The sequence below is a fragment of the Crocodylus siamensis genome, chromosome 2 (assembly GCF_052110815.1).
Source record: "Crocodylus siamensis isolate JL-2025a chromosome 2, ASM5211081v1, whole genome shotgun sequence".
NCBI classification, from domain to species: Eukaryota; Metazoa; Chordata; order Crocodylia; family Crocodylidae; genus Crocodylus; species Crocodylus siamensis.
The window spans coordinates 47,838,590-47,857,288 of NC_143396.1; the positions used below are offsets into that span (position 1 = coordinate 47,838,590).

At 39.2% G+C, this 18,699-nt stretch overlaps 1 protein-coding gene across 1 annotated transcript in view; it reads left to right on the forward strand.

Moving 5' to 3' along the window:
• KLB (klotho beta) overlaps nucleotides 1-16,150 on the forward strand; it is a 28,356-nt gene extending 12,206 nt beyond the window's left edge. Inside the window, exons 2-5 of the mRNA XM_090035771.1 lie at nucleotides 2,725-3,235; nucleotides 7,377-7,645; nucleotides 9,677-10,820; nucleotides 14,831-16,150. Of these exons, the coding sequence (XP_089891897.1) occupies nucleotides 2,725-3,235; nucleotides 7,377-7,645; nucleotides 9,677-10,820; nucleotides 14,831-15,216 (2,310 nt within the window). The 3' untranslated portion in view covers nucleotides 15,217-16,150. The remainder of the gene's footprint in view (nucleotides 1-2,724; nucleotides 3,236-7,376; nucleotides 7,646-9,676; nucleotides 10,821-14,830) is intronic.
• The last annotated feature ends 2,549 nt before the right edge of the window (nucleotides 16,151-18,699 follow it).

The following is an 18,699-nucleotide window of genomic DNA, read 5'->3' on the forward strand; positions in this document are numbered from 1 at the left end:
TGCAGCACCCCTGAAAAAGTCTTGCAGCACCCCAAAGCAATACAGCAACCCAGTTGAGAACCACTGTTCCAAAAAAAGCATTAGACATCAAATATCATAATCAGAAATAAAACATATGTCATTAAGACTCCATTTCTGCCTCTTCATGGTATAAAAAAAAAGAGTAGAAAAACCACAAAACCCCCCACAAAATCAGAATCATCAGAAACTAATAAAACAGTCATTATTGTATCTCTAATTCGAATTCTTGTTCTCAACTGGTCATGCCCTAGATTACGCTAAGGTAAATTATTGTCACTCTGGATACTGTTTTCTCAGCTGATTGCTAAAGCATTACAGAAAATAAATCCTATAACAAACTACATGGGAACAGGAGAAGGCCCCGATCCTGAAATCAATTACTTGCAAGAAGGTATCTGCACTTTGACATGAGCTCATAACACATTTATTACCATTGGCAGGGTGGTGAAGGATTTAGAAAAGGCGATTCATCAAAATGTTTTCAGTGCTTATGAAATTAACTCATGTATGATATTGCTTGCAACATTTTATGAAACAAACAAGTGTAACTTGTTTGTTACATCTGTTTAATAAAATTTATTTTTTTATTACTCAATTTAGTATAATATTAGACTTCCAGTCTGTTGTGTTTACTACATTAATATCAGAAAAAAAAGTGCTGAAATGAATGTCATATGTACATAGAATAAAATGTATGGTATTGATCTTACTTCCACTGTGTGTATTTAGCCTTGATGTTTGGCCTTGATCTAACAAGGCAAATGAAGGATTAGGTATTAAACTACCTGAAAAAAGATTAGTCAAGAGTTACTTAGAATAGCCAATATAGTACATGACATAACTTTTAAACAGATGTTTATTTTATATTTAATTAATCTCGAAAGAGCAATTAGCTAGTTCCATCCACAGTTATTATGTTTCTTAATAATAGCTTCTATCGAAGGATTTTAAACTTCACAAAACATTACTTAAACATCTTGGAACAGACTTGCGAGCAGGCAGATAATATTGTTTCTACTGCACGTGGAAAAAACCCTAGTACATACAGACTCTACTGCAAATATTGCAATTTCAATCAGAATCAAGTGGCATCAGTGTAAATGTGGGTTTTTGACACTGCTATCTATACCAAGTGTTTGCACCAATAAAGTTATACCACAGGTTGTAATTTCTAGTGTTGACAAAACTGTTCAATAATAATAGCATTTTTACTTGATTCTAGCCAGCCTTCTGAAGGCTCATGAGTATGAGTTTTCTAGGATTGCTTTTACCATAAACTGGTACAATCTAAAATCTTTTTTTTAATGCTCCCTCCCCTTTCAACTCTACACTTACAAATTTGTTTGAATTGCTCTGATATATGTCAGTTATAGCGCCATTATCTGGCACAGCAAGCACAGTCAATCAAATCCAACAGACATATTCTTGTAAAAATGCATGCAAACACATCTATTTTATTTTATTAAATAATTATAAACGAGGACAGTGTTTGGAAAAGGTGTCAGAATAAATGCACACTGCAAACTACTACAAGACAATATATACTTGTTGCACAGCCACAGCAATCTTTCTTACAATGCTCATCCCTAGGTTGATGGACCTTCTAGAAAAGGACTGAGAGAAATTAGTTTTTTTTATATCTAAGCAACCAGTGTCAATTGTGATAGCAATTTTTGTGACGTAAATTAATAATATGTTTTGGATACAATCTTTAGTTGGAATCTTGAGACCACTCACATTACCAGCATATTAGACTGAACATTGACATTTGCTTTATAAATGTAGTTTTGCTAACTGTTCTCTGTTCTCTGCATCTCAAAGGTTAATGTTAACTTTATCAGTATTTCCAAAGATAGGCCTTGTACAAATGTTATGACAGATTATGACCTTGGAAACTATAAACACCTGAACTACAAGATTTAACAAAACTGTAATTTTCTACCGTTCTACAATGTTTGGTTACAATGATTTACATAGGAAACTATGCTTTCTGCTAGGTAATTTTGCCAGGGTAATTCTAAACTAAATGTTTTGCAGTGTTTCTCAGCATTTTCTCTGTGTGTGTATACAGTGTCATTTTCTTCAGCCCAAAGTATAGCTCTACAAGCACAGTCAATCCACTATTAAATTGCATTCTTTTCTATCTCGTGCATCATCAGACAACTTTAAGAAAAAGATTGTCAGAGAGAACTTTTAAGAGAAAGATGGGGACAAATCAAATGTCTACATCAAAATCTCACAAACTGGGAAAGCTGGAATTTAGGTCCAAACTCTGAAACATCAGCTCTTCTCTACTTATTAAAGTTTAGATACCATGCAGACTTAATCACACTGGTGATCACTTAAAAGTAATCCAGTTATGTTAAATAGATGTACTGCAATGTATCCACAGAGGAGAAAGTTAACAAAAATACTTTGAGCACAGAGAATCCAGGAAACCTGCACAGCCTGGCACAGTTGGTACAAGGCAATCCTGTCACACACTAATTTGATATGGTTAAATTGTTTAGCAGTTACTAAGGAGAAAAAACTCAATAATTTTGCAAACTTAAATCTATCAGCAATCACTGAGCTATTGCTGGTTATACTCCTACAGTACAACAAATGCATCTATGCTGCTTCTGTTTATTAATATTGCCATAACATTCTCTCTACTGACTTTTTTAAAAGAGTCAAAGTTTAACATTACTCTTTTCTCATTAGGCTCATGCAAAAGTTTGGCACGACTACAACAGACACTTTCGGCCATATCAGCAGGGTGTTGTGTCCATAGTTTTAGGATCTCACTGGATTGAACCCAACAGATCACAAGATGTACTGGACATTAATAACTGTCAGCAGTCAATGGAGAGAGTACTTGGATGGTTTGCAAAGCCAATACATGGGGATGGTGATTACCCAGAAGAGATGAAAAATAAACTGCACTCATTTTTGCCCAGCTTTACTGAGGCAGAGAAAAACTATGTAAAAGGAACAGCTGACTTCTTTGCCTTTTCCTTTGGTCCTAACAATTTTAAACCCCCAACCACACTAGCTAAAATGGGACAAAATTTGTCACTTAATTTAAGGGGAGTTCTGAACTGGATTAAACTGGAATACACCAATCCTAGGATCCTGATTGCAGAGAATGGTTGGTTCACTGACAGCCACGTGAAAACAGAAGACACCACAGCTATCTATATGATGAAAAACTTCATTAATAAAGTTTTACAAGGTTTGTATATCAGTTTAGTTTTCTTTCAATGTTCAGTGTTTCTTTAAAGGAGACTATCAACTAAGTTCATTATTAAGCCTTTGTACTTCAGTGAAGCCCAGGTACCAACCAGTATTCCACTGTGTGAGGTGCTCTCGGCCTCATGTTGATAAAACCCAACTTCTAGATTTGTTTCTCTTTTATTTGTCAAGAAAAACAAAAGATTTAACAAACTTTTTTTCGTATTTAAATGTTGTGCTTTTAAATCCAAATATATGATCTTTGTGTTATGCATGAGAAGCAAACAATGAAAATAAGGAATAAATAAAAGTGAATCTGACATCTTACTTCCACTATCTAACCTGAAGGAAATGCAAAACCTAAATCAGCAGCAGAAACTGGAATGATTTTTCAGTTCTAACAAAAATACATCAATTCAGTACAGGGTTTATCTTGACATTTTCCTTTAATATGGTACTTTTTAAGGTAAAAGAGTTGCATGTTGTATTAAATGTAAATCATTTGAATACACTATTAATATTTCTACAACTTTAGCATTTGGTTCTTTTTTCAACTACAGAGCTTTGTATTTTTAAGCACTCTTAGAGGGACCCCTACTGGTTGTGGAAATCTATAGTAACACAAGTTTCCTTACACTTCTTTTTCACATACCATATTTTCTTCTTGCTGGCTCTTCTTGTAGAATATGACATGTCCAGTTAACCAAATGTCTACATCATTTGGTATGGAATGACTCAGATATTGTTACCAAAAATATTTACATCTTTCATGAGGAAGAATACTAGTGATCTCTTCTGCTGAGCACTAACATGGTTCTTTGAAGTTCAAGAAATAGTGTTACAAGAGAAAAAACTTAAGAATATTTCATAAGAAACTGCCATACCTGTGTAATTTTCAGCAATATTAAACTTAGAGAGAGTCCCAGATCCTAAAGTTCAGGTCCCAACTTTCCCACAGTTTAAAGAGTTTAAAAGATGTTTTGGCTCTTATCACTGAACTTTACTTTATCCCTGGGTCATCTCATCTATACATACAAATTCAACAACCATGGTTATGCTGATAACTCATAAATCTACCACTCTGTTCCACATCTGTCTCCTGTTTTTCAGATTAAAATCTTCTCCTACTTTGCTGACATCTCATAGATATCTTGGTATTAGGTCAAGCGCAACTTGGCTAAAATTTATCTCCCAATGTTCCTTCATTCCTAATCACTCTCATCTTTTTTTCTCAGTCACTGGGGACAGCCCCACACATCGGTCTTTCACTTCAACCCATAACTTAGTTGCCATCATCACCTCTGTCTAGGTTGCCACATCCTGGTTATGTCTAAATATTACTGTTTCTTTCTGAATAACATACCTAAGATCTGCCCTGTCCCATCCATCCAAACAAGTGAAACTTTTTGTTATCTCACATTTTGCTTACTGCAATATCTTTTTCTCTGACAGCCTTGCTCTGCTCATATCCATACAGAATCCTACTGCAAAGAATATTTATCTTGGATTATGTCACCTTCTTGGCCTATCTTCATTGGTTCTTCACAGGTTCTTTATGGTCCATCCTCAGCTTTCCAACAAACTCTCATTCGTTATGAAGAGGTGTAACTGGTAGGGGCAAGAGGGGAGCGGGGGCTATATGGGCAACTGCCCAACACTGACTTGGGGGGGCCAGGAGGTGAAAAAAAGTGACTGCTGCTGGCATCTGCATGTTCATGTTTACAATGGCAGTGACAACTGGAACTCGTCACTTCTGCTTTGTCCCATGCTCCCAGCTGTGTCCCTGCACTACTTTCAGTTGCTCATTTGGAAGCTCCTTTGAGCTAACATATCTTTTTAGTTTATTTATACAATACTGTATACAATATTAATATGGAATTCTGGTCCATGATCAGGATAGCTGAGGACTACAGTAATACAGTTAATGCCATTCAAAAAAAACAGATTATACCAAGGTATTACAAGGCAGCAAACATCAGTAGAAAGCTGAAAATGTTTAGCTTAGTGTTGTTCAAAGAAAATAAAGCAAAATATACTATTGGAGGGGATGGAATACCTGCTTTTAAACTGAAATGCCTAACTTTCCCCTGACTTCAACTGACCCAATTGGGTCAGTGCCAAAACTCCCATCAACTTCAGTAGGCTCAGAATTTCACCTCAGATTTTGTAGCCAGCTCACATCATATTAATGCAGGATGTTCTTTTGCAGTGTTTCTAAAAAGTGACTCTGGTTGGCTTAGAGCAGTGGTCTCCAAAGTGGGGTACGCGCACCCCAGGGAGTGCACAAGACGATCCATTGGGGTGCGGGAAGAAAATATTAGCACTTCTATTTCTATTTATATAAATATACATATATTGGGGGTGCATGCTCAAAAATTTTTTACTGATAGGGTGTGTGAATATAAATATACATATAATGGGGGTGCGTGCTCAAAAATGTTTTATTCATAGGGGTGCACGATCAAAAAAGTTTGGAGACCACTGGCTTGGAGGACTAATAATGGACTATGGAGCTTTTCTTCCATGTGTCATTCAGAATCTATCCCAAGTTTATAATGAAAGTTGTTACCTTCCATATGCAGCTTTGTTGTATCTTTATACATTATATATAAAAGTACTATAGTTTTGCTGGCAGAAGTATGAGTTCATCCACACTCGCAGCTTCCTTATGGTGGTGACCCCCCTTCTTTCTGCCTGCAGAACAACATGATCTCTTCAACCAAAAGGCTACAGGCACTACCCAACAGCCAAAAAAAACCCCAGGCACTCTTCTGCCTTCTCCAGTCCCCCTAACAGATCCAGCAGGCTTCTCATGCCCTACGGACACAGCTACTGACACAGACCCACACCGATCCCTTTGAAGCCCTGTGCGTGAATCCATGATCTAACAGCTTCTCCGTAGCAGCTGCTGTCTCTGGACAGAGCTGTGGGCAACAGAAACAGCCATTTGTAGACAAAGCTGCTGTTCCCTTCCCCAGTAAGCCAGTGTTTGTATTAGAGAAATCACCTTCACATTACTCATTAAATTACAAATTTACTGTCTGCTTGAGCAGGGAAGCCTGCTCAGGCAGACAATAAGGACTGGACTAGCTGAAAGGCTCTGGACTCTGCACTACTTACTCCATCACTAGCAAAGTTCTCTCCCACTTAAGGTTGACACAAATTAAGACCATCTGAAGAAACCTGCTGCACACATTCTGTGAATGAGCAGAGGACTTTGGTCTTTAGGCCTTTCAATCTGGTTGCTTTCACAATCATTACATTTACATATGCATTTAATGTTGCAGGCTATAAAGTAAACAGGGATTTATTATATGTTTTAAGTAGCAATGATAAGGTATGATACAAAGAAATGACAGAATCATTCTACTAACGAACTGAGAAATGCAAACCACTGTTCCTACAAGTAACCCAGGGCCTCAGGATTCCCTGCACCACTACACAGACAGCACTGGCAGAGGTGCACAGCCCTCCAGCATCCCTCACCCCACCCTACCACCCCACTGCAAACAGGCAGTACCAAAGATCACCTTCCCAGCACACAGGCTGCATGGGCAGCACACACCCCTGCCCCATTGCATGGACAGCACCAGCAGCACATAGTCCCGTTGCTCCCAGGCCCACTCCTGCAGTGTGGCAGCCGGCTGGCGGCAGGAGAGGTAGCTGCATGGGTTTGGTGGCCTCCTGCTAACATCTCATGGACTGCCAGTTGGATGGCCCTGAATTAACTACAGCAGGCCAAATTTTTAGCCAGGCTCTCTAGTTTAGACAGTAAAAAATGTCACTTAAAAACTCCACGGTACAGTTTTAAATCATTTCAAGTAGCTGAAATAATTTTGTGTCTGCACAGTGCAGATAAACCACATCTTAAACTATTAAAACAAGCCAATTATTATAGCACTTCATTTTTAAAGATATTTTCCAAACTTGCTAGTGAAGAAGGACTAACCTATTAAATATCTCTATTTGGCCATGGTTTTTGCTATCCATTAGAATAGTGATGAGAAACAGGGAATTTAATAATATACAGTTAAACTCTCTGACCTTCAGTTATTTTACAGGCTCATACTGTAATTCATATGTCTAAGTTGTTAATGATTTTTTTTCCATGTAACCCCTTTTCACTTATTTCTCCTGTGCAGCTATTAAATATGACAGTATCAATGTGTTTGGTTACACCGCCTGGTCTCTCCTTGATGGGTTTGAATGGCAACATGCCTATAACACTAGACGTGGATTATTTTATGTAGATTTCGATAGTGAGCAGAAAAAAAGGATTCCTAAGTCATCTGCACTTTATTACAAACAAATAATTCAAGATAATGGATTTTTTCTGAAGGAGTCTCCCCAGGGGCTACAAAGTCAATTCTCCTGTGACTTCTCTTGGGGTATCACAGAGTCTGTTCTTAAGGTAAGCATAATATACTGCAAACCTCTGTTCATTTCCATGTATTTAACCATGAAAAAACATTTTGTACATGTCTCTATATAGTACTTTTCATTAACGATTTCAGAACACTCCACATATATAAATTTAACCTCAAAATAAACCTTTAAGTATAAAAGTAGCTGTTTGGTAGCCCCCTGGCAGATATTACACTTAACATATGATTAACCAGTTAATTGTGTGTTAAGCAGTAACCTGGCCACATGGTCATGCAGTTAATGGCACAATAAAATAGGGAATAAGTCACAAAATATGTGTAATAATTTTGTGGCTGGTTTCCATTGTGCCCTAAATTGAACACATGGTTGGTGTGCCTCCAGCTTTAGGAGCCCACAGGAACCTGTATACTCCCACAGCTGACAGCACCACTTAGGACTCAGGGGTGGGCAAAATGCAGCCCAGGGACCAGATGCAGCCTGCCAGGCCATTCTATCTGGCCCTCGGGGCCCCTAAAAAATTTAGAAAATTAATATTAATCTGCCCTGGGCTGCCTGTCATGTGGCCCTCAATGGCTTGTTGAAACTCAGTAAGCAGCCCTCTGCCCAAAATAATTGCCCTCCCCTGATTAGGTGATGAGCGCACTGAGCCTCAGGAGTACACCAGACCTTGAAGGGCAGACTGGCACTCCCGAGACACGCTACTTAGTTGTGCAAGGAATGCCTAGGATCATGATCCCAGCCCCCCCTGCACTGGCAATAGAGTACAATTGGGACCTGATCCCTAATCCCACAATTGTACCCCCTGCCGTGCATGTGCAGCATGGCACAAAGTGCAGTTGTTGGGATTGGGGATCAGATCCCATCATGCCTTTAACTGAACATTTGTCAGCAGCCATGTAAATAAATAAACAGGCAAAGGTAGCTTTATTGACTTGCTCGAAGGTTCAGCGCTAGGAATACAACTCAAGAGTTTAATGATTCCAAGCCCTCATTGCAGGGGTATAAAAAATAAATATACCATAATTGTAAAATACTGTCAAAACACAAATGAAAAAAGCATTGCTCTCTCTATATATATGCACACAGAAAAATATTACACAAATTTTGTGGCTTATTCCCTATTTTATTGTGCCATTAACTTCATGACCGTATGGCTATATATATTGCCTTTTTTGCCTGAGCCATATTCAGAAACAGATCATATTGTATACCATCATGATAAAATACTTGGTTTTATGGCATATATTTTCAAATTAAACTTTATAGCTGTATTGGGACAGGTGCTGTAGCACAGCTTTGTAATTATACAATGAAAAGTAGCACAATGGAAAACCTCAGGCAGGAAAAACGCTTACCAGCAAAATAAATTTAATTTAATCCAGCCACAATCAGACACAGGAAATAAATGGTTCTACATATCATATTGCTAACCATTGAGAGAGGATACCATAGTGTGGGGAACGATTTTCTTCTCAGCATGTTTTAAGGTTGAATTTAAAACTTTTTATCACCACGTGGTACAAGTCCTATGCAACAAACTGAAGTAAAACATTAGAACAGTAACAACACAGTAACAAAAGTGCAGTGCTGAATCTTGTTAGGTATCAGAGATCAGTATTGAAACCAATTATATTAACTGCTTGCCCTGACAAGTGATAGAGTATAGCAATCAGTGCAGCTAAGTGTAAGACAGGTCCTGCTGGTTAGGGCTAGCTAGTAAAGCAACTAACAGTCCTGTTTTGCTCTTACATATCACTGTTGCCCTGCATAACTCTGGACAAGATAATCACTTACTTTATGCCCCATTTATATAAAGGGTGCAACTTTTATTCGGAAATGTTGCAAGGTTTGATTAACAAAACCTCTACCCATATGCTGTTATGAAACGCCTACAAACTATTAGGCTACAGAAACAGAACAGCAAGGAGCTTCCTTTCCTCACTGCTTTATTTCACAAGTAAAACTTAAGCTAATTCTTTCTTCCATATAGAGGTAACAAAGACACCTGTTTAATGAATGTACATTTGAATACATTTATTCCTATTCATTTTTACAGGCTGAGTTGGTAGCTTCCTCTCCACAGTTCTGTGATCCCAACCTGTATATCTGGAATGTCACTGGAGATGGGCTTCTGCACCAAGTTAAAGGAGTGAAGCTGAAAACGCGACCAGCTCAGTGTACAGATTTTGTTAGCATTAAGAAACAACTTGACCTCTTAGAAAAAGTGAAAGTCACTCATTATAGATTTGCACTTGATTGGTCATTAATTCTACCCAATGGAGATTTGTCAGCTATCAATAGGCACGTGCTAAGATATTATAGATGTGTGATTAGTGAAGTACTGAAACTCAATATTCAGTCTATGGTAACTTTATATTATCCAACTCACGCCTACTTGGGCCTGCCTGCTCCTTTATTGCAGGGAGGAGGATGGCTAAATCAGTCTACTGCCCAGGGCTTTCAAGATTATGCAGCTTTATGTTTTCAGGAACTTGGTGATTTGGTAAAATTCTGGATTACAATAAATGAGCCAAACCGACTAAGCAACATCTATAATAAAAGCAGCAATGATACCTACCAGGCAGCACACAACTTACTGCTAGCACATGGCATGGCCTGGCAAATCTATGACAAGCAATATAGGTCCATTCAGCGCGGCCAGGTGTCCCTCTCTTTGCATTCAGATTGGGTTGAGCCTGCCAATCCCTATTTTGATACTCACTTGAAAGCAGCTGAAAGGTTTCTTCAGTTTGAGATAGGTTGGTTTGCAGATCCAGTTTTCAAGAGTGGGGATTATCCAGCAGCCATGAGGGAATACATTCTCTCCAAAAACAAAAAAGGCCTCTCAGAGTCTTTCTTGCCATATTTCACAAATGAAGAAAAGAAACTCCTTAGAGGCTCAGCTGATTTTTATGCTCTGAATCATTTCACCACAAGATTCGTGATCCATGAACTTCAAAATGGAAGCCAGTATGAGTTTGATCGGGATGTTCAGTTCCTACAGGATATCACCTGTCTGAGTTCACCATCTCGCTTGGCAGTGGTGCCTTGGGGAATTCGCAAAGTTCTACAGTGGATTAAAAAGAACTATGGGGACATAGATGTTTACATCACAGCAAATGGGATTGACGACCAGTCTTTGGACAATGATGAACTTCGAAATTATTACTTAAGAAAATATACACAAGAGGTTTTGAAAGGTGAGTAGATGAATTGAGATAATCTGGAATAAGCCACTTTTCATGGTGGCATGGAGTATATTCTAAATGGACATTGTCTTAGTGTCAACCTGCCCTCTCAGTCACACAGATCACCTCCTCATCCACAATAGCATAATGTCCCTCTTCTAGTTTCAGCAATTGCTTGCGTTGAAGAGAAATATTAGTAAAATAGTTTATATGCCTTGACAAAAGTGTTTCAAATTTTAAAAAAAGTGTTAATCTTATGTATTTTTGCTCTTTATTGCCAGTATGAGGTGTGAGATGTCAGCTTGTGTGAAGGTCAGGACATTTATTCAGTTGGCTAAATATGGATTTAGATTGCTTTTAGGCATCTCTATTTAAAAGCACTGGCAATTATCTCTGTGTTGGTTTGAAAGTTTAAAAATAATGAATATTTGTTCACATTCATCTTATAGTAATTTGAAAGCATTGATAAAACAGACAAAATTATCCTGTGATAGTTGCTTCATGGAAAGATTTGCTTTTGCAAGCAAGGCAACTTGCATATATTTTCATAGATTACATAGATTGCTGATATTTCTGTTAATGGGTTAGAAAAAGAACCAAATGCATTCCAGCTGTAATCAGATGAATACATGCAATATCTATCTAGTTCATGAACTCTACTAGATTGCATTTAAAAGAAATAACTTCTAAAAATTAAAGCAGTAGCACATTGCTATAGTTATTACTTTATTTCCTTTATACTCTAAGAGCCCCTACAAAGAAACATACTAGTAAATGTTTTCTACATACCACGACTCATGAATTCTCTATTCTCCCACTGCAGTCGTAAGTACTTGAATATAAGCAGACAGTGAATATAAGAAGACCACCTCCCCCAATAATAGGATTCTATATATGAAAAATGTATATGTTTATTATAATTTTCTAGGTATGGAATTTAAATCTTAGAGGTTTGCCTTGAATTTGTTCCCCACCCACAGCAGGGAAAACAAATCTTTGGGAGTCAGATAGTTCCCTTGCCTTCTGCTGCCCAACTTATTCCCCCTGCAGCGCCTTCCCCCTCCTTACCATCAGACCCTGCTTTCCTGAACAATGGAAATGAGGGTCAAACTTGAAAACACTGACCTTGAAATAAACATATGCAAATTATTAGATACCTACAGACTTAGTTAATCTAGAATTGATGCATTTTACTTTTTTTAAACTGCTGTAGGTTTTAGCACAGGTACTCTATAAAACATCTTTAAGCAGAACTTTTTTATTTACTTATATATAGTACAAACTATGCATAATAGTCCAAAGCAAAAAGGCTCATGATTTACCATATAGTTCATTAGGCTGGGCCCCAGCAGAGTCAACAGTGTTTCAAGCCATAGTAACCCCACAACTCAGCACTGTTTAGGGTATACTAGCTCTACACCAGATATCCCCCAGATACAAAGGATCCATATGCTAATTAACCCTCACTCATGACTCAAACTTGGTGCTTGTTACAAGCCTGATCATCCAAACATGTACATACAACATTTACACGAGATGCAGGGCAATCTTGTCCGTCTCCACCTCATGGAGGGCGGGGCCACCTCATGGAGGGCGGGGCCACACCAATCGCATGCGACCAGCTGAGAGAGGGAGTGACAGAGTGATTCTGGGTGAACTGTTTGGGACCCATTTGGTGATGTTTGCCAGACATTTAAGGCTGGTGAAGAAACAGGAATCAGTGGGAATCAATGGGAAAGAAAGGCACAGCTTAGCTATGGGAGTGAAGAAATCCAAATATGTTCAGTGTAGTGGTTCACCAAGACTTGAAAAAGAATCAGCGCTGAGGAAGGCTGCACACAATTGGGATTACTATATATCTTATTCAGATGGGCAGCACTAATTTATCCTTGTGATAGATGAGTATTTCCAACCTTTCCTGCCCCACAGCACACTTACCCCATCTTCTCCACCCCACGGCACACCAGCCAAACATTTGTGGGGGGGTGAGGGATGGCGAGCAGCTGAACACTGAAGGGGGTGGGGGGTGGCAAGTGGCCAAATGCTGAGGGGCAGAGGGGTCGCAAGCAACTCAACACCGGGGGGAGGGGGAGGAGATGGCAAGCAGTCGAACACTGAGCGGGGACAGATGGCGAGCAGTCAAATGCCAAGTGGGGGTGGAGGCAGGGTATTGGCAGTGACGGCGTGGGGCGGCAGTGGCATCACTGCCTGTGGCCACGGCCCCCCAAGGTTCCGCAGCACAACTGGACGTGGCTGACGAACACCAGTTGGGAAATGTGGCGATAGATTCCCATCAGATTTCTTCAATATGGGCTTGTGTTTTAGTCATGCTTGGTGTTGGCTGTATTTAATCAGCTTCACAGTTATTTTCCGTTACTGACTCCGTGCTGCTTTTGGCAGCAGTTTAACAACAGACAGTGTATTCAATAAGGTTTCTTTCTATGTGAATATAAGATGAGGGGCTTTTCTTTCTATGCTGATTGGGAGAAAAATAACCTCATTTTGTAGTTAAGTAAACATGGTATCTCTCTTCACAGAGAGCCTGAGAGTACAATTGTTTGTAGTTCACTTTCTTAAAACTTGCATAATTAAATATTAGTTTGGATTCTTTTCTCTCTTTATACATGAGCTGAAAAGATCTGTATTCTTGAAGAACATAATCATTATATTACTCATTTTCAAAGACCCCTTTCTATGTTTGGGATCCTACAGTGCTAGCCTTTGCATACACTTATGACCCTTCCCCAAGAGCTTACAATTAATTATTTCAGGGAAAATGTACCACTTTGAACATAATTTATTTTGGCAGTTAGGTAAAAGAACTATCAGTACATTTGAGGCACACAATACTCTATTGCAAGGATTTTGCTGCTGACTCCCTGCCATGCTATATTTTGGGCTCATAGATTTCATAGATATTAGGGCTGGAAGGGACCTCAGATCATTGAGTCCAGCCCCCTGTTCAAAGGGCAGGAAGTCAGCTGGGGTCATAGGATCCCAGCAAGATAAGCATCCAATTTGCTCTTGAAAATTTGCTCCCTTTCCAAAGCCAAGTCTTGAAATACTCTGGATGCATCTACACGTATTTTACTGCAGAATAAACTAATTAGCTCTACAGTAAAATCTCAGTCTATATGTGTGCAAGCATTACAGCACAGTAGACTAATTAACTCCATTGTAGGATAGTATAGTACTGTCAAGGATGGTACTCTCTTATGGTGGCATACTTTACTATACTGAAATGCATACGTTGATGGTAACCATGGGCATATATTATGCCTCGATAGCCCTGCCTGCCAGGGGCCTGCTCTGCCTCAGCTCAAATAGCTTGTAGATAGATGCTGGGTGCACTCGTAGATGCTGAGCCTGGGAGCAGTTGGTTCTGACATGCACTGCCCTGGAGTTAATTGTGTTACGTTAATCTCATGCATTTATGCACTCTTTGTGAGCCTTTTTTTTTTTTTTTTTTTTTAAGTATTAGGGTAACTGAAATTAGATAGGTGCTTAGAGAGATTTTCAAAGCTCATCTGCAATCTTAAGTGCCTAAAACATAAAAAAAAAAATCTGGCTTTAGTAGACTAACCATAAGATTTTAATGTAGGAACTCCTTAATTCTAATTGCATTTCTAACAAAGACTCACTAAACCTGTTGATGATTATGAAGTAGTAATGAGTTAGGCATTATTAGGGATGGTGTATACAGCACATTGGTAAATATAATTATTTAAATTATTTGTTTTATAAGACATCAAGTGACTTAAGGAAGGGTACTTCATGACTGAAATCTCATCCAACAGCTCTCCCAACTATACAGGTGGTCCTATAAAAGATAATACAAAAAAACTTTGCTTCTCATACACTTCCCAGACCATCACGGCTACACCACCATTCCAACCTTGCTTTATCATGAAGTTCTAATTTTTAACTATACTAATATTTGCTGATAATCAAAAAATGATTTAAAAATGTTTTTTCAGTCCATACATAAGGTTATAGTGTTAACATTCTCTTCTTCTTTGCAGCATATCATATAGATAAAGTCAAGATTAGAGGCTATTATGCTTTTAAACTGACAGAAGAAAAACTGAAACCCAGATTTGGATTCTTCACTTCTGATTCCAAGGCCAAGCCTTCTGTACAATTTTACAACCACCTGATTAGCAGCAATGGCTTTCCTGCAGAGTATTCAACCTGTGATCAAACAAATGAAAAAACACAGTGTACCTTTTGTTTATTTCTTTCACAGAAGAAGCCACTGATATTCTTTGGCTGCTGCCTTTTTTCCACACTTATTTTGCTTTTAACTATTACCATTTTTCACAAAAGAAAAAGGAAAAAACGTTATAGGCCAAAAAAATTCCAGTACGTCTGTGTTCCATTTAAAAAAAAGACACAAAACCACATTTAATTAAACTCATCACTGTTTTCTCTATAATAGAGACAGGACTCTTTTTGAGAAGCACTATGTGAGTCACTCCAGATATATGAACTAAGTAATATTCAGTGGAAGAATGGAAAATAGCACATACATTAAAAGGAAAAAAAAAAACCCTGTGCTGATGATTTTGAAATTATTTTATCTGGCTTTTGAAGCAAAGTAAATGGTCTCTCCCTGTGTGTTGGAATGATCTTTAAACCAATATGACTTGAAAAGTTATTAAGCTGTGAGAACTGATGTGCACTTTTATATAAATGTCTTTGGACTAGAACATTTTATGATGGATGCCAAGATATTTTTGTGCCATTGTTAAGTATGAATTGGCAGCTGTCTAGGTTTCCAAATGTAAGAAGTTAAAAAAAAAAAATCAGACAAATTCAACACCAAAGATTAAATGTTCTGGGACAGATTTTGATCTCAGTTGCAAAGAGAAATACAAGTAACTCCCTCATTATTTCAGATACACTGCAGCTGCAACTGAGATCCATCTTGGACAGCTTATTCTAAAAATAAGGCAATAGGCTGCCTAGAAGCATCTGGGGAGAGGCATCATAATATGCAATCACTACAGGTCTTGCCCCACTTAGGTAGGAGCAAGGAAAAAAAACCCAATCATACACAGATTTTTATTACTGAAGAACATCAAAATAAGGTATGGGTGGTAAGCTATCATAGACAAATAAAATGCACACAGTTGCAAACTGTATTTATTTCCAGGAAAAAGTGCAAATTATGTGAAGCTCTAGTACTCCTAGTACATTGCTAACACAGGCCTCAACGTTGCAAATATTGGGCAGGCCCTATTCTAAAGATATACGAGATCAATTTGTTTAGAAATTTCTATTCTCCAAAGAATTCTGTATATACGTATATTATTAAAGTGACATTTTCAGAGACTATGAAAGGCTTGTCCCTTATTTTCAATAGAACTAGCAAAGAAACATTTTGTTCCAGAAACTGAAGTGTATGGTTGGTTGTGGTATGGCTTTTATTCTCTATATAGATTATGTTCTACAGACATAATTTTCCGTAGTATTTAAACAGTGATTGAAATGGTCACCTTCCTTTTACATTTTTACTCTTTTATTTTTTTGAGATTACACATCCAAGTATTGTTTCAATACCTACAACCTCAAAGTTGGATAAGCTCAGGAACTCAGAAGAGTAGTTCTATCAAGTTGGCCTCATACTGGAGGGCTGCCTGCAGTGGTGCCCCCTAGGGATTGGAGCTTGAACCCATGCTCTTTAATATTCATTAATGACTAGGATGAAGGGGGGAAAGCTTAATGATTCAGTTTGTAGAGGATATCAAGCTGTGGGGAAACATGGGCACATTGGAGGACAGGGTCAGGATCCAGGATGACCTTGACAAGCTGGACTCATAGGTAGAACAGAATCAGATGAGGTTTAACAGGGGTAAGTGCAAAGTCCTTCTGGGTAGGAAGAATCCTCACAAGTACATGATGGATGCTGATCCACTGGTCGGCACAGCCTCTGAATGAGACCTGGGGGTCAGAGTCGAGCTGAAGAAAAACAACATAAGCCAACAGTGCAATGAGGCTGCCAGAAAGGCAAACTGAGCTCTGGTGTGCATCAGCTGATGTGTGGCTGATAGATCCAGGGAGGTGCTTCTCCCTCCACTAGTGAGGACTCAGCTGGAGTACTGTGTCCAGTTCTGGGCATCATGGTTCAAGAAGGACATGGATAAGCTTAAGAGGTTACAAAGGGCCACCTGTATGATTAAGGGCATGGAGGATAGGCCCTATGAGAAGAGACTCCAGGAACTGGGCCTCTCTAGTCTGAGAAAGTGAAGGGTGAAAGGTTACTTGATAGCTACCTACAAGTACATCAGAGGTGAACACAAAGATCTAGGGGAGCAACTCTTCAGGCTATTTTTTCTGGCTGGTATAATGGCTATGGCACAAATTCAGGCCTTGGATTCTAAAACTGTTGCAATGGAAGTCACCAATAGCAGAACACTGCAGGTGGAGTGTGGTCTATTGATCAGGTCAGTCAAGTGAATAAAAGAGCAGCACTCACCCTGTTAAGCCTATCATCAGGACTCCACTTCCTTCCAAATATCCCCATCCTCCTTCCAGCAAGGGAGGGTAGAGGAAAACAAGACTCCTGGTCTCCTCCTCTTTTAACCCCAGTGCTCAGTGCAGACAAGAGGTAATTTCCTCCCCAAACTGCTTCTCCAGGTGGTGAACAATTGAGACCTGTCCAGAGCTACTGCAGGGCAGTTGTATGCTCCCTCAAGACCTCTCACGAGGGGGCTGGAGACCGTTACTACCATGGACTGTGACCAAGATAAAATGGCTTCCAAGAGCTCAGAGCAGCTTTGCATTGTCTTTTACCCATCCCACTTTCCAGTTAGCTACAAGAGTACAAGGCCTTCCAGCCAATGGGAGCCAAAGTGTATCCACCAGACATATTTGATGGCTTGTGTTGCAACAAAGGCAGCAGCTCTGTCCCTGTCCAACTACCACCTTCACTATTTTGCCAGTTTGGTAAAACAATCCAATGTGAACTAGGCATTCCCATCTGGACTTGGCTACAAGACCAATTTATTTTGAAGCAAGCAGTGACAAGCTTCAATGTAACGGCTTTGATGCACACAGACAACTTTCACTTCACTATAAAATTTTTTTCTTCTATGTAAAAAGCACAAGGGTACAGCATTCCACCCTTCCTTCTCCACCCTCACCAATACAATGCATGCATGCATCCATACCATTATGTAATTCTTCCTTTTGTCTACATGCATTCATTGTTCAGCATCTAGAGATCAACTTCTAAAAATCCAGATTCTTCAACTACCTTTGTGGGATCTGCCTCTTCTCTCCATGTTCAAACTACAGCAGGATCATTGTAGGTGAGATTTTTCTGTGCATCAGTACTGACTCAAGCATAGGTTGTTTGTGACATCCCACTGCTCTAGATACCTGCAGGGTAGATAACAATAAGTAGCATGGTGTGCTACCAGCAGCTACTTGTTCTCAGTTGCATCTAAGCCTAGACAGCATCAAAGACAAGGTTAAGATCAAGGTGAGGCTTTAGGGGGGACAATTTTCTTGGAATAGCCTCGCTCTGAAGCTCTATTTCTGGCTCCTAGAAACATGAGCTACAGAAGAGTATTGTACTACAGACCTCAGCTGGTCACAATGTCATACTCATTTGGCCAAGGGATCCTTTAAATATAAGAAGTATCCAACCTGAGTGCTTGGGGGCTGCAAATTCTCCAGCCACACCACGTGCCACATGCTGCTGTGCTACACTGCAAGAACCCCACTGCACTACACAGGAAGTATGAACCCACTTTACTCTAATGCCCCTGAACCACACCACAGTACACAGAGTACCTTTCCATGCCCCCCACCCTTGCCAAAGTATCTATGGGCTTCCTCAGCCCTGCTACCCCACCCTACCCTGCCCACAGGCTGAGGGTGAGAA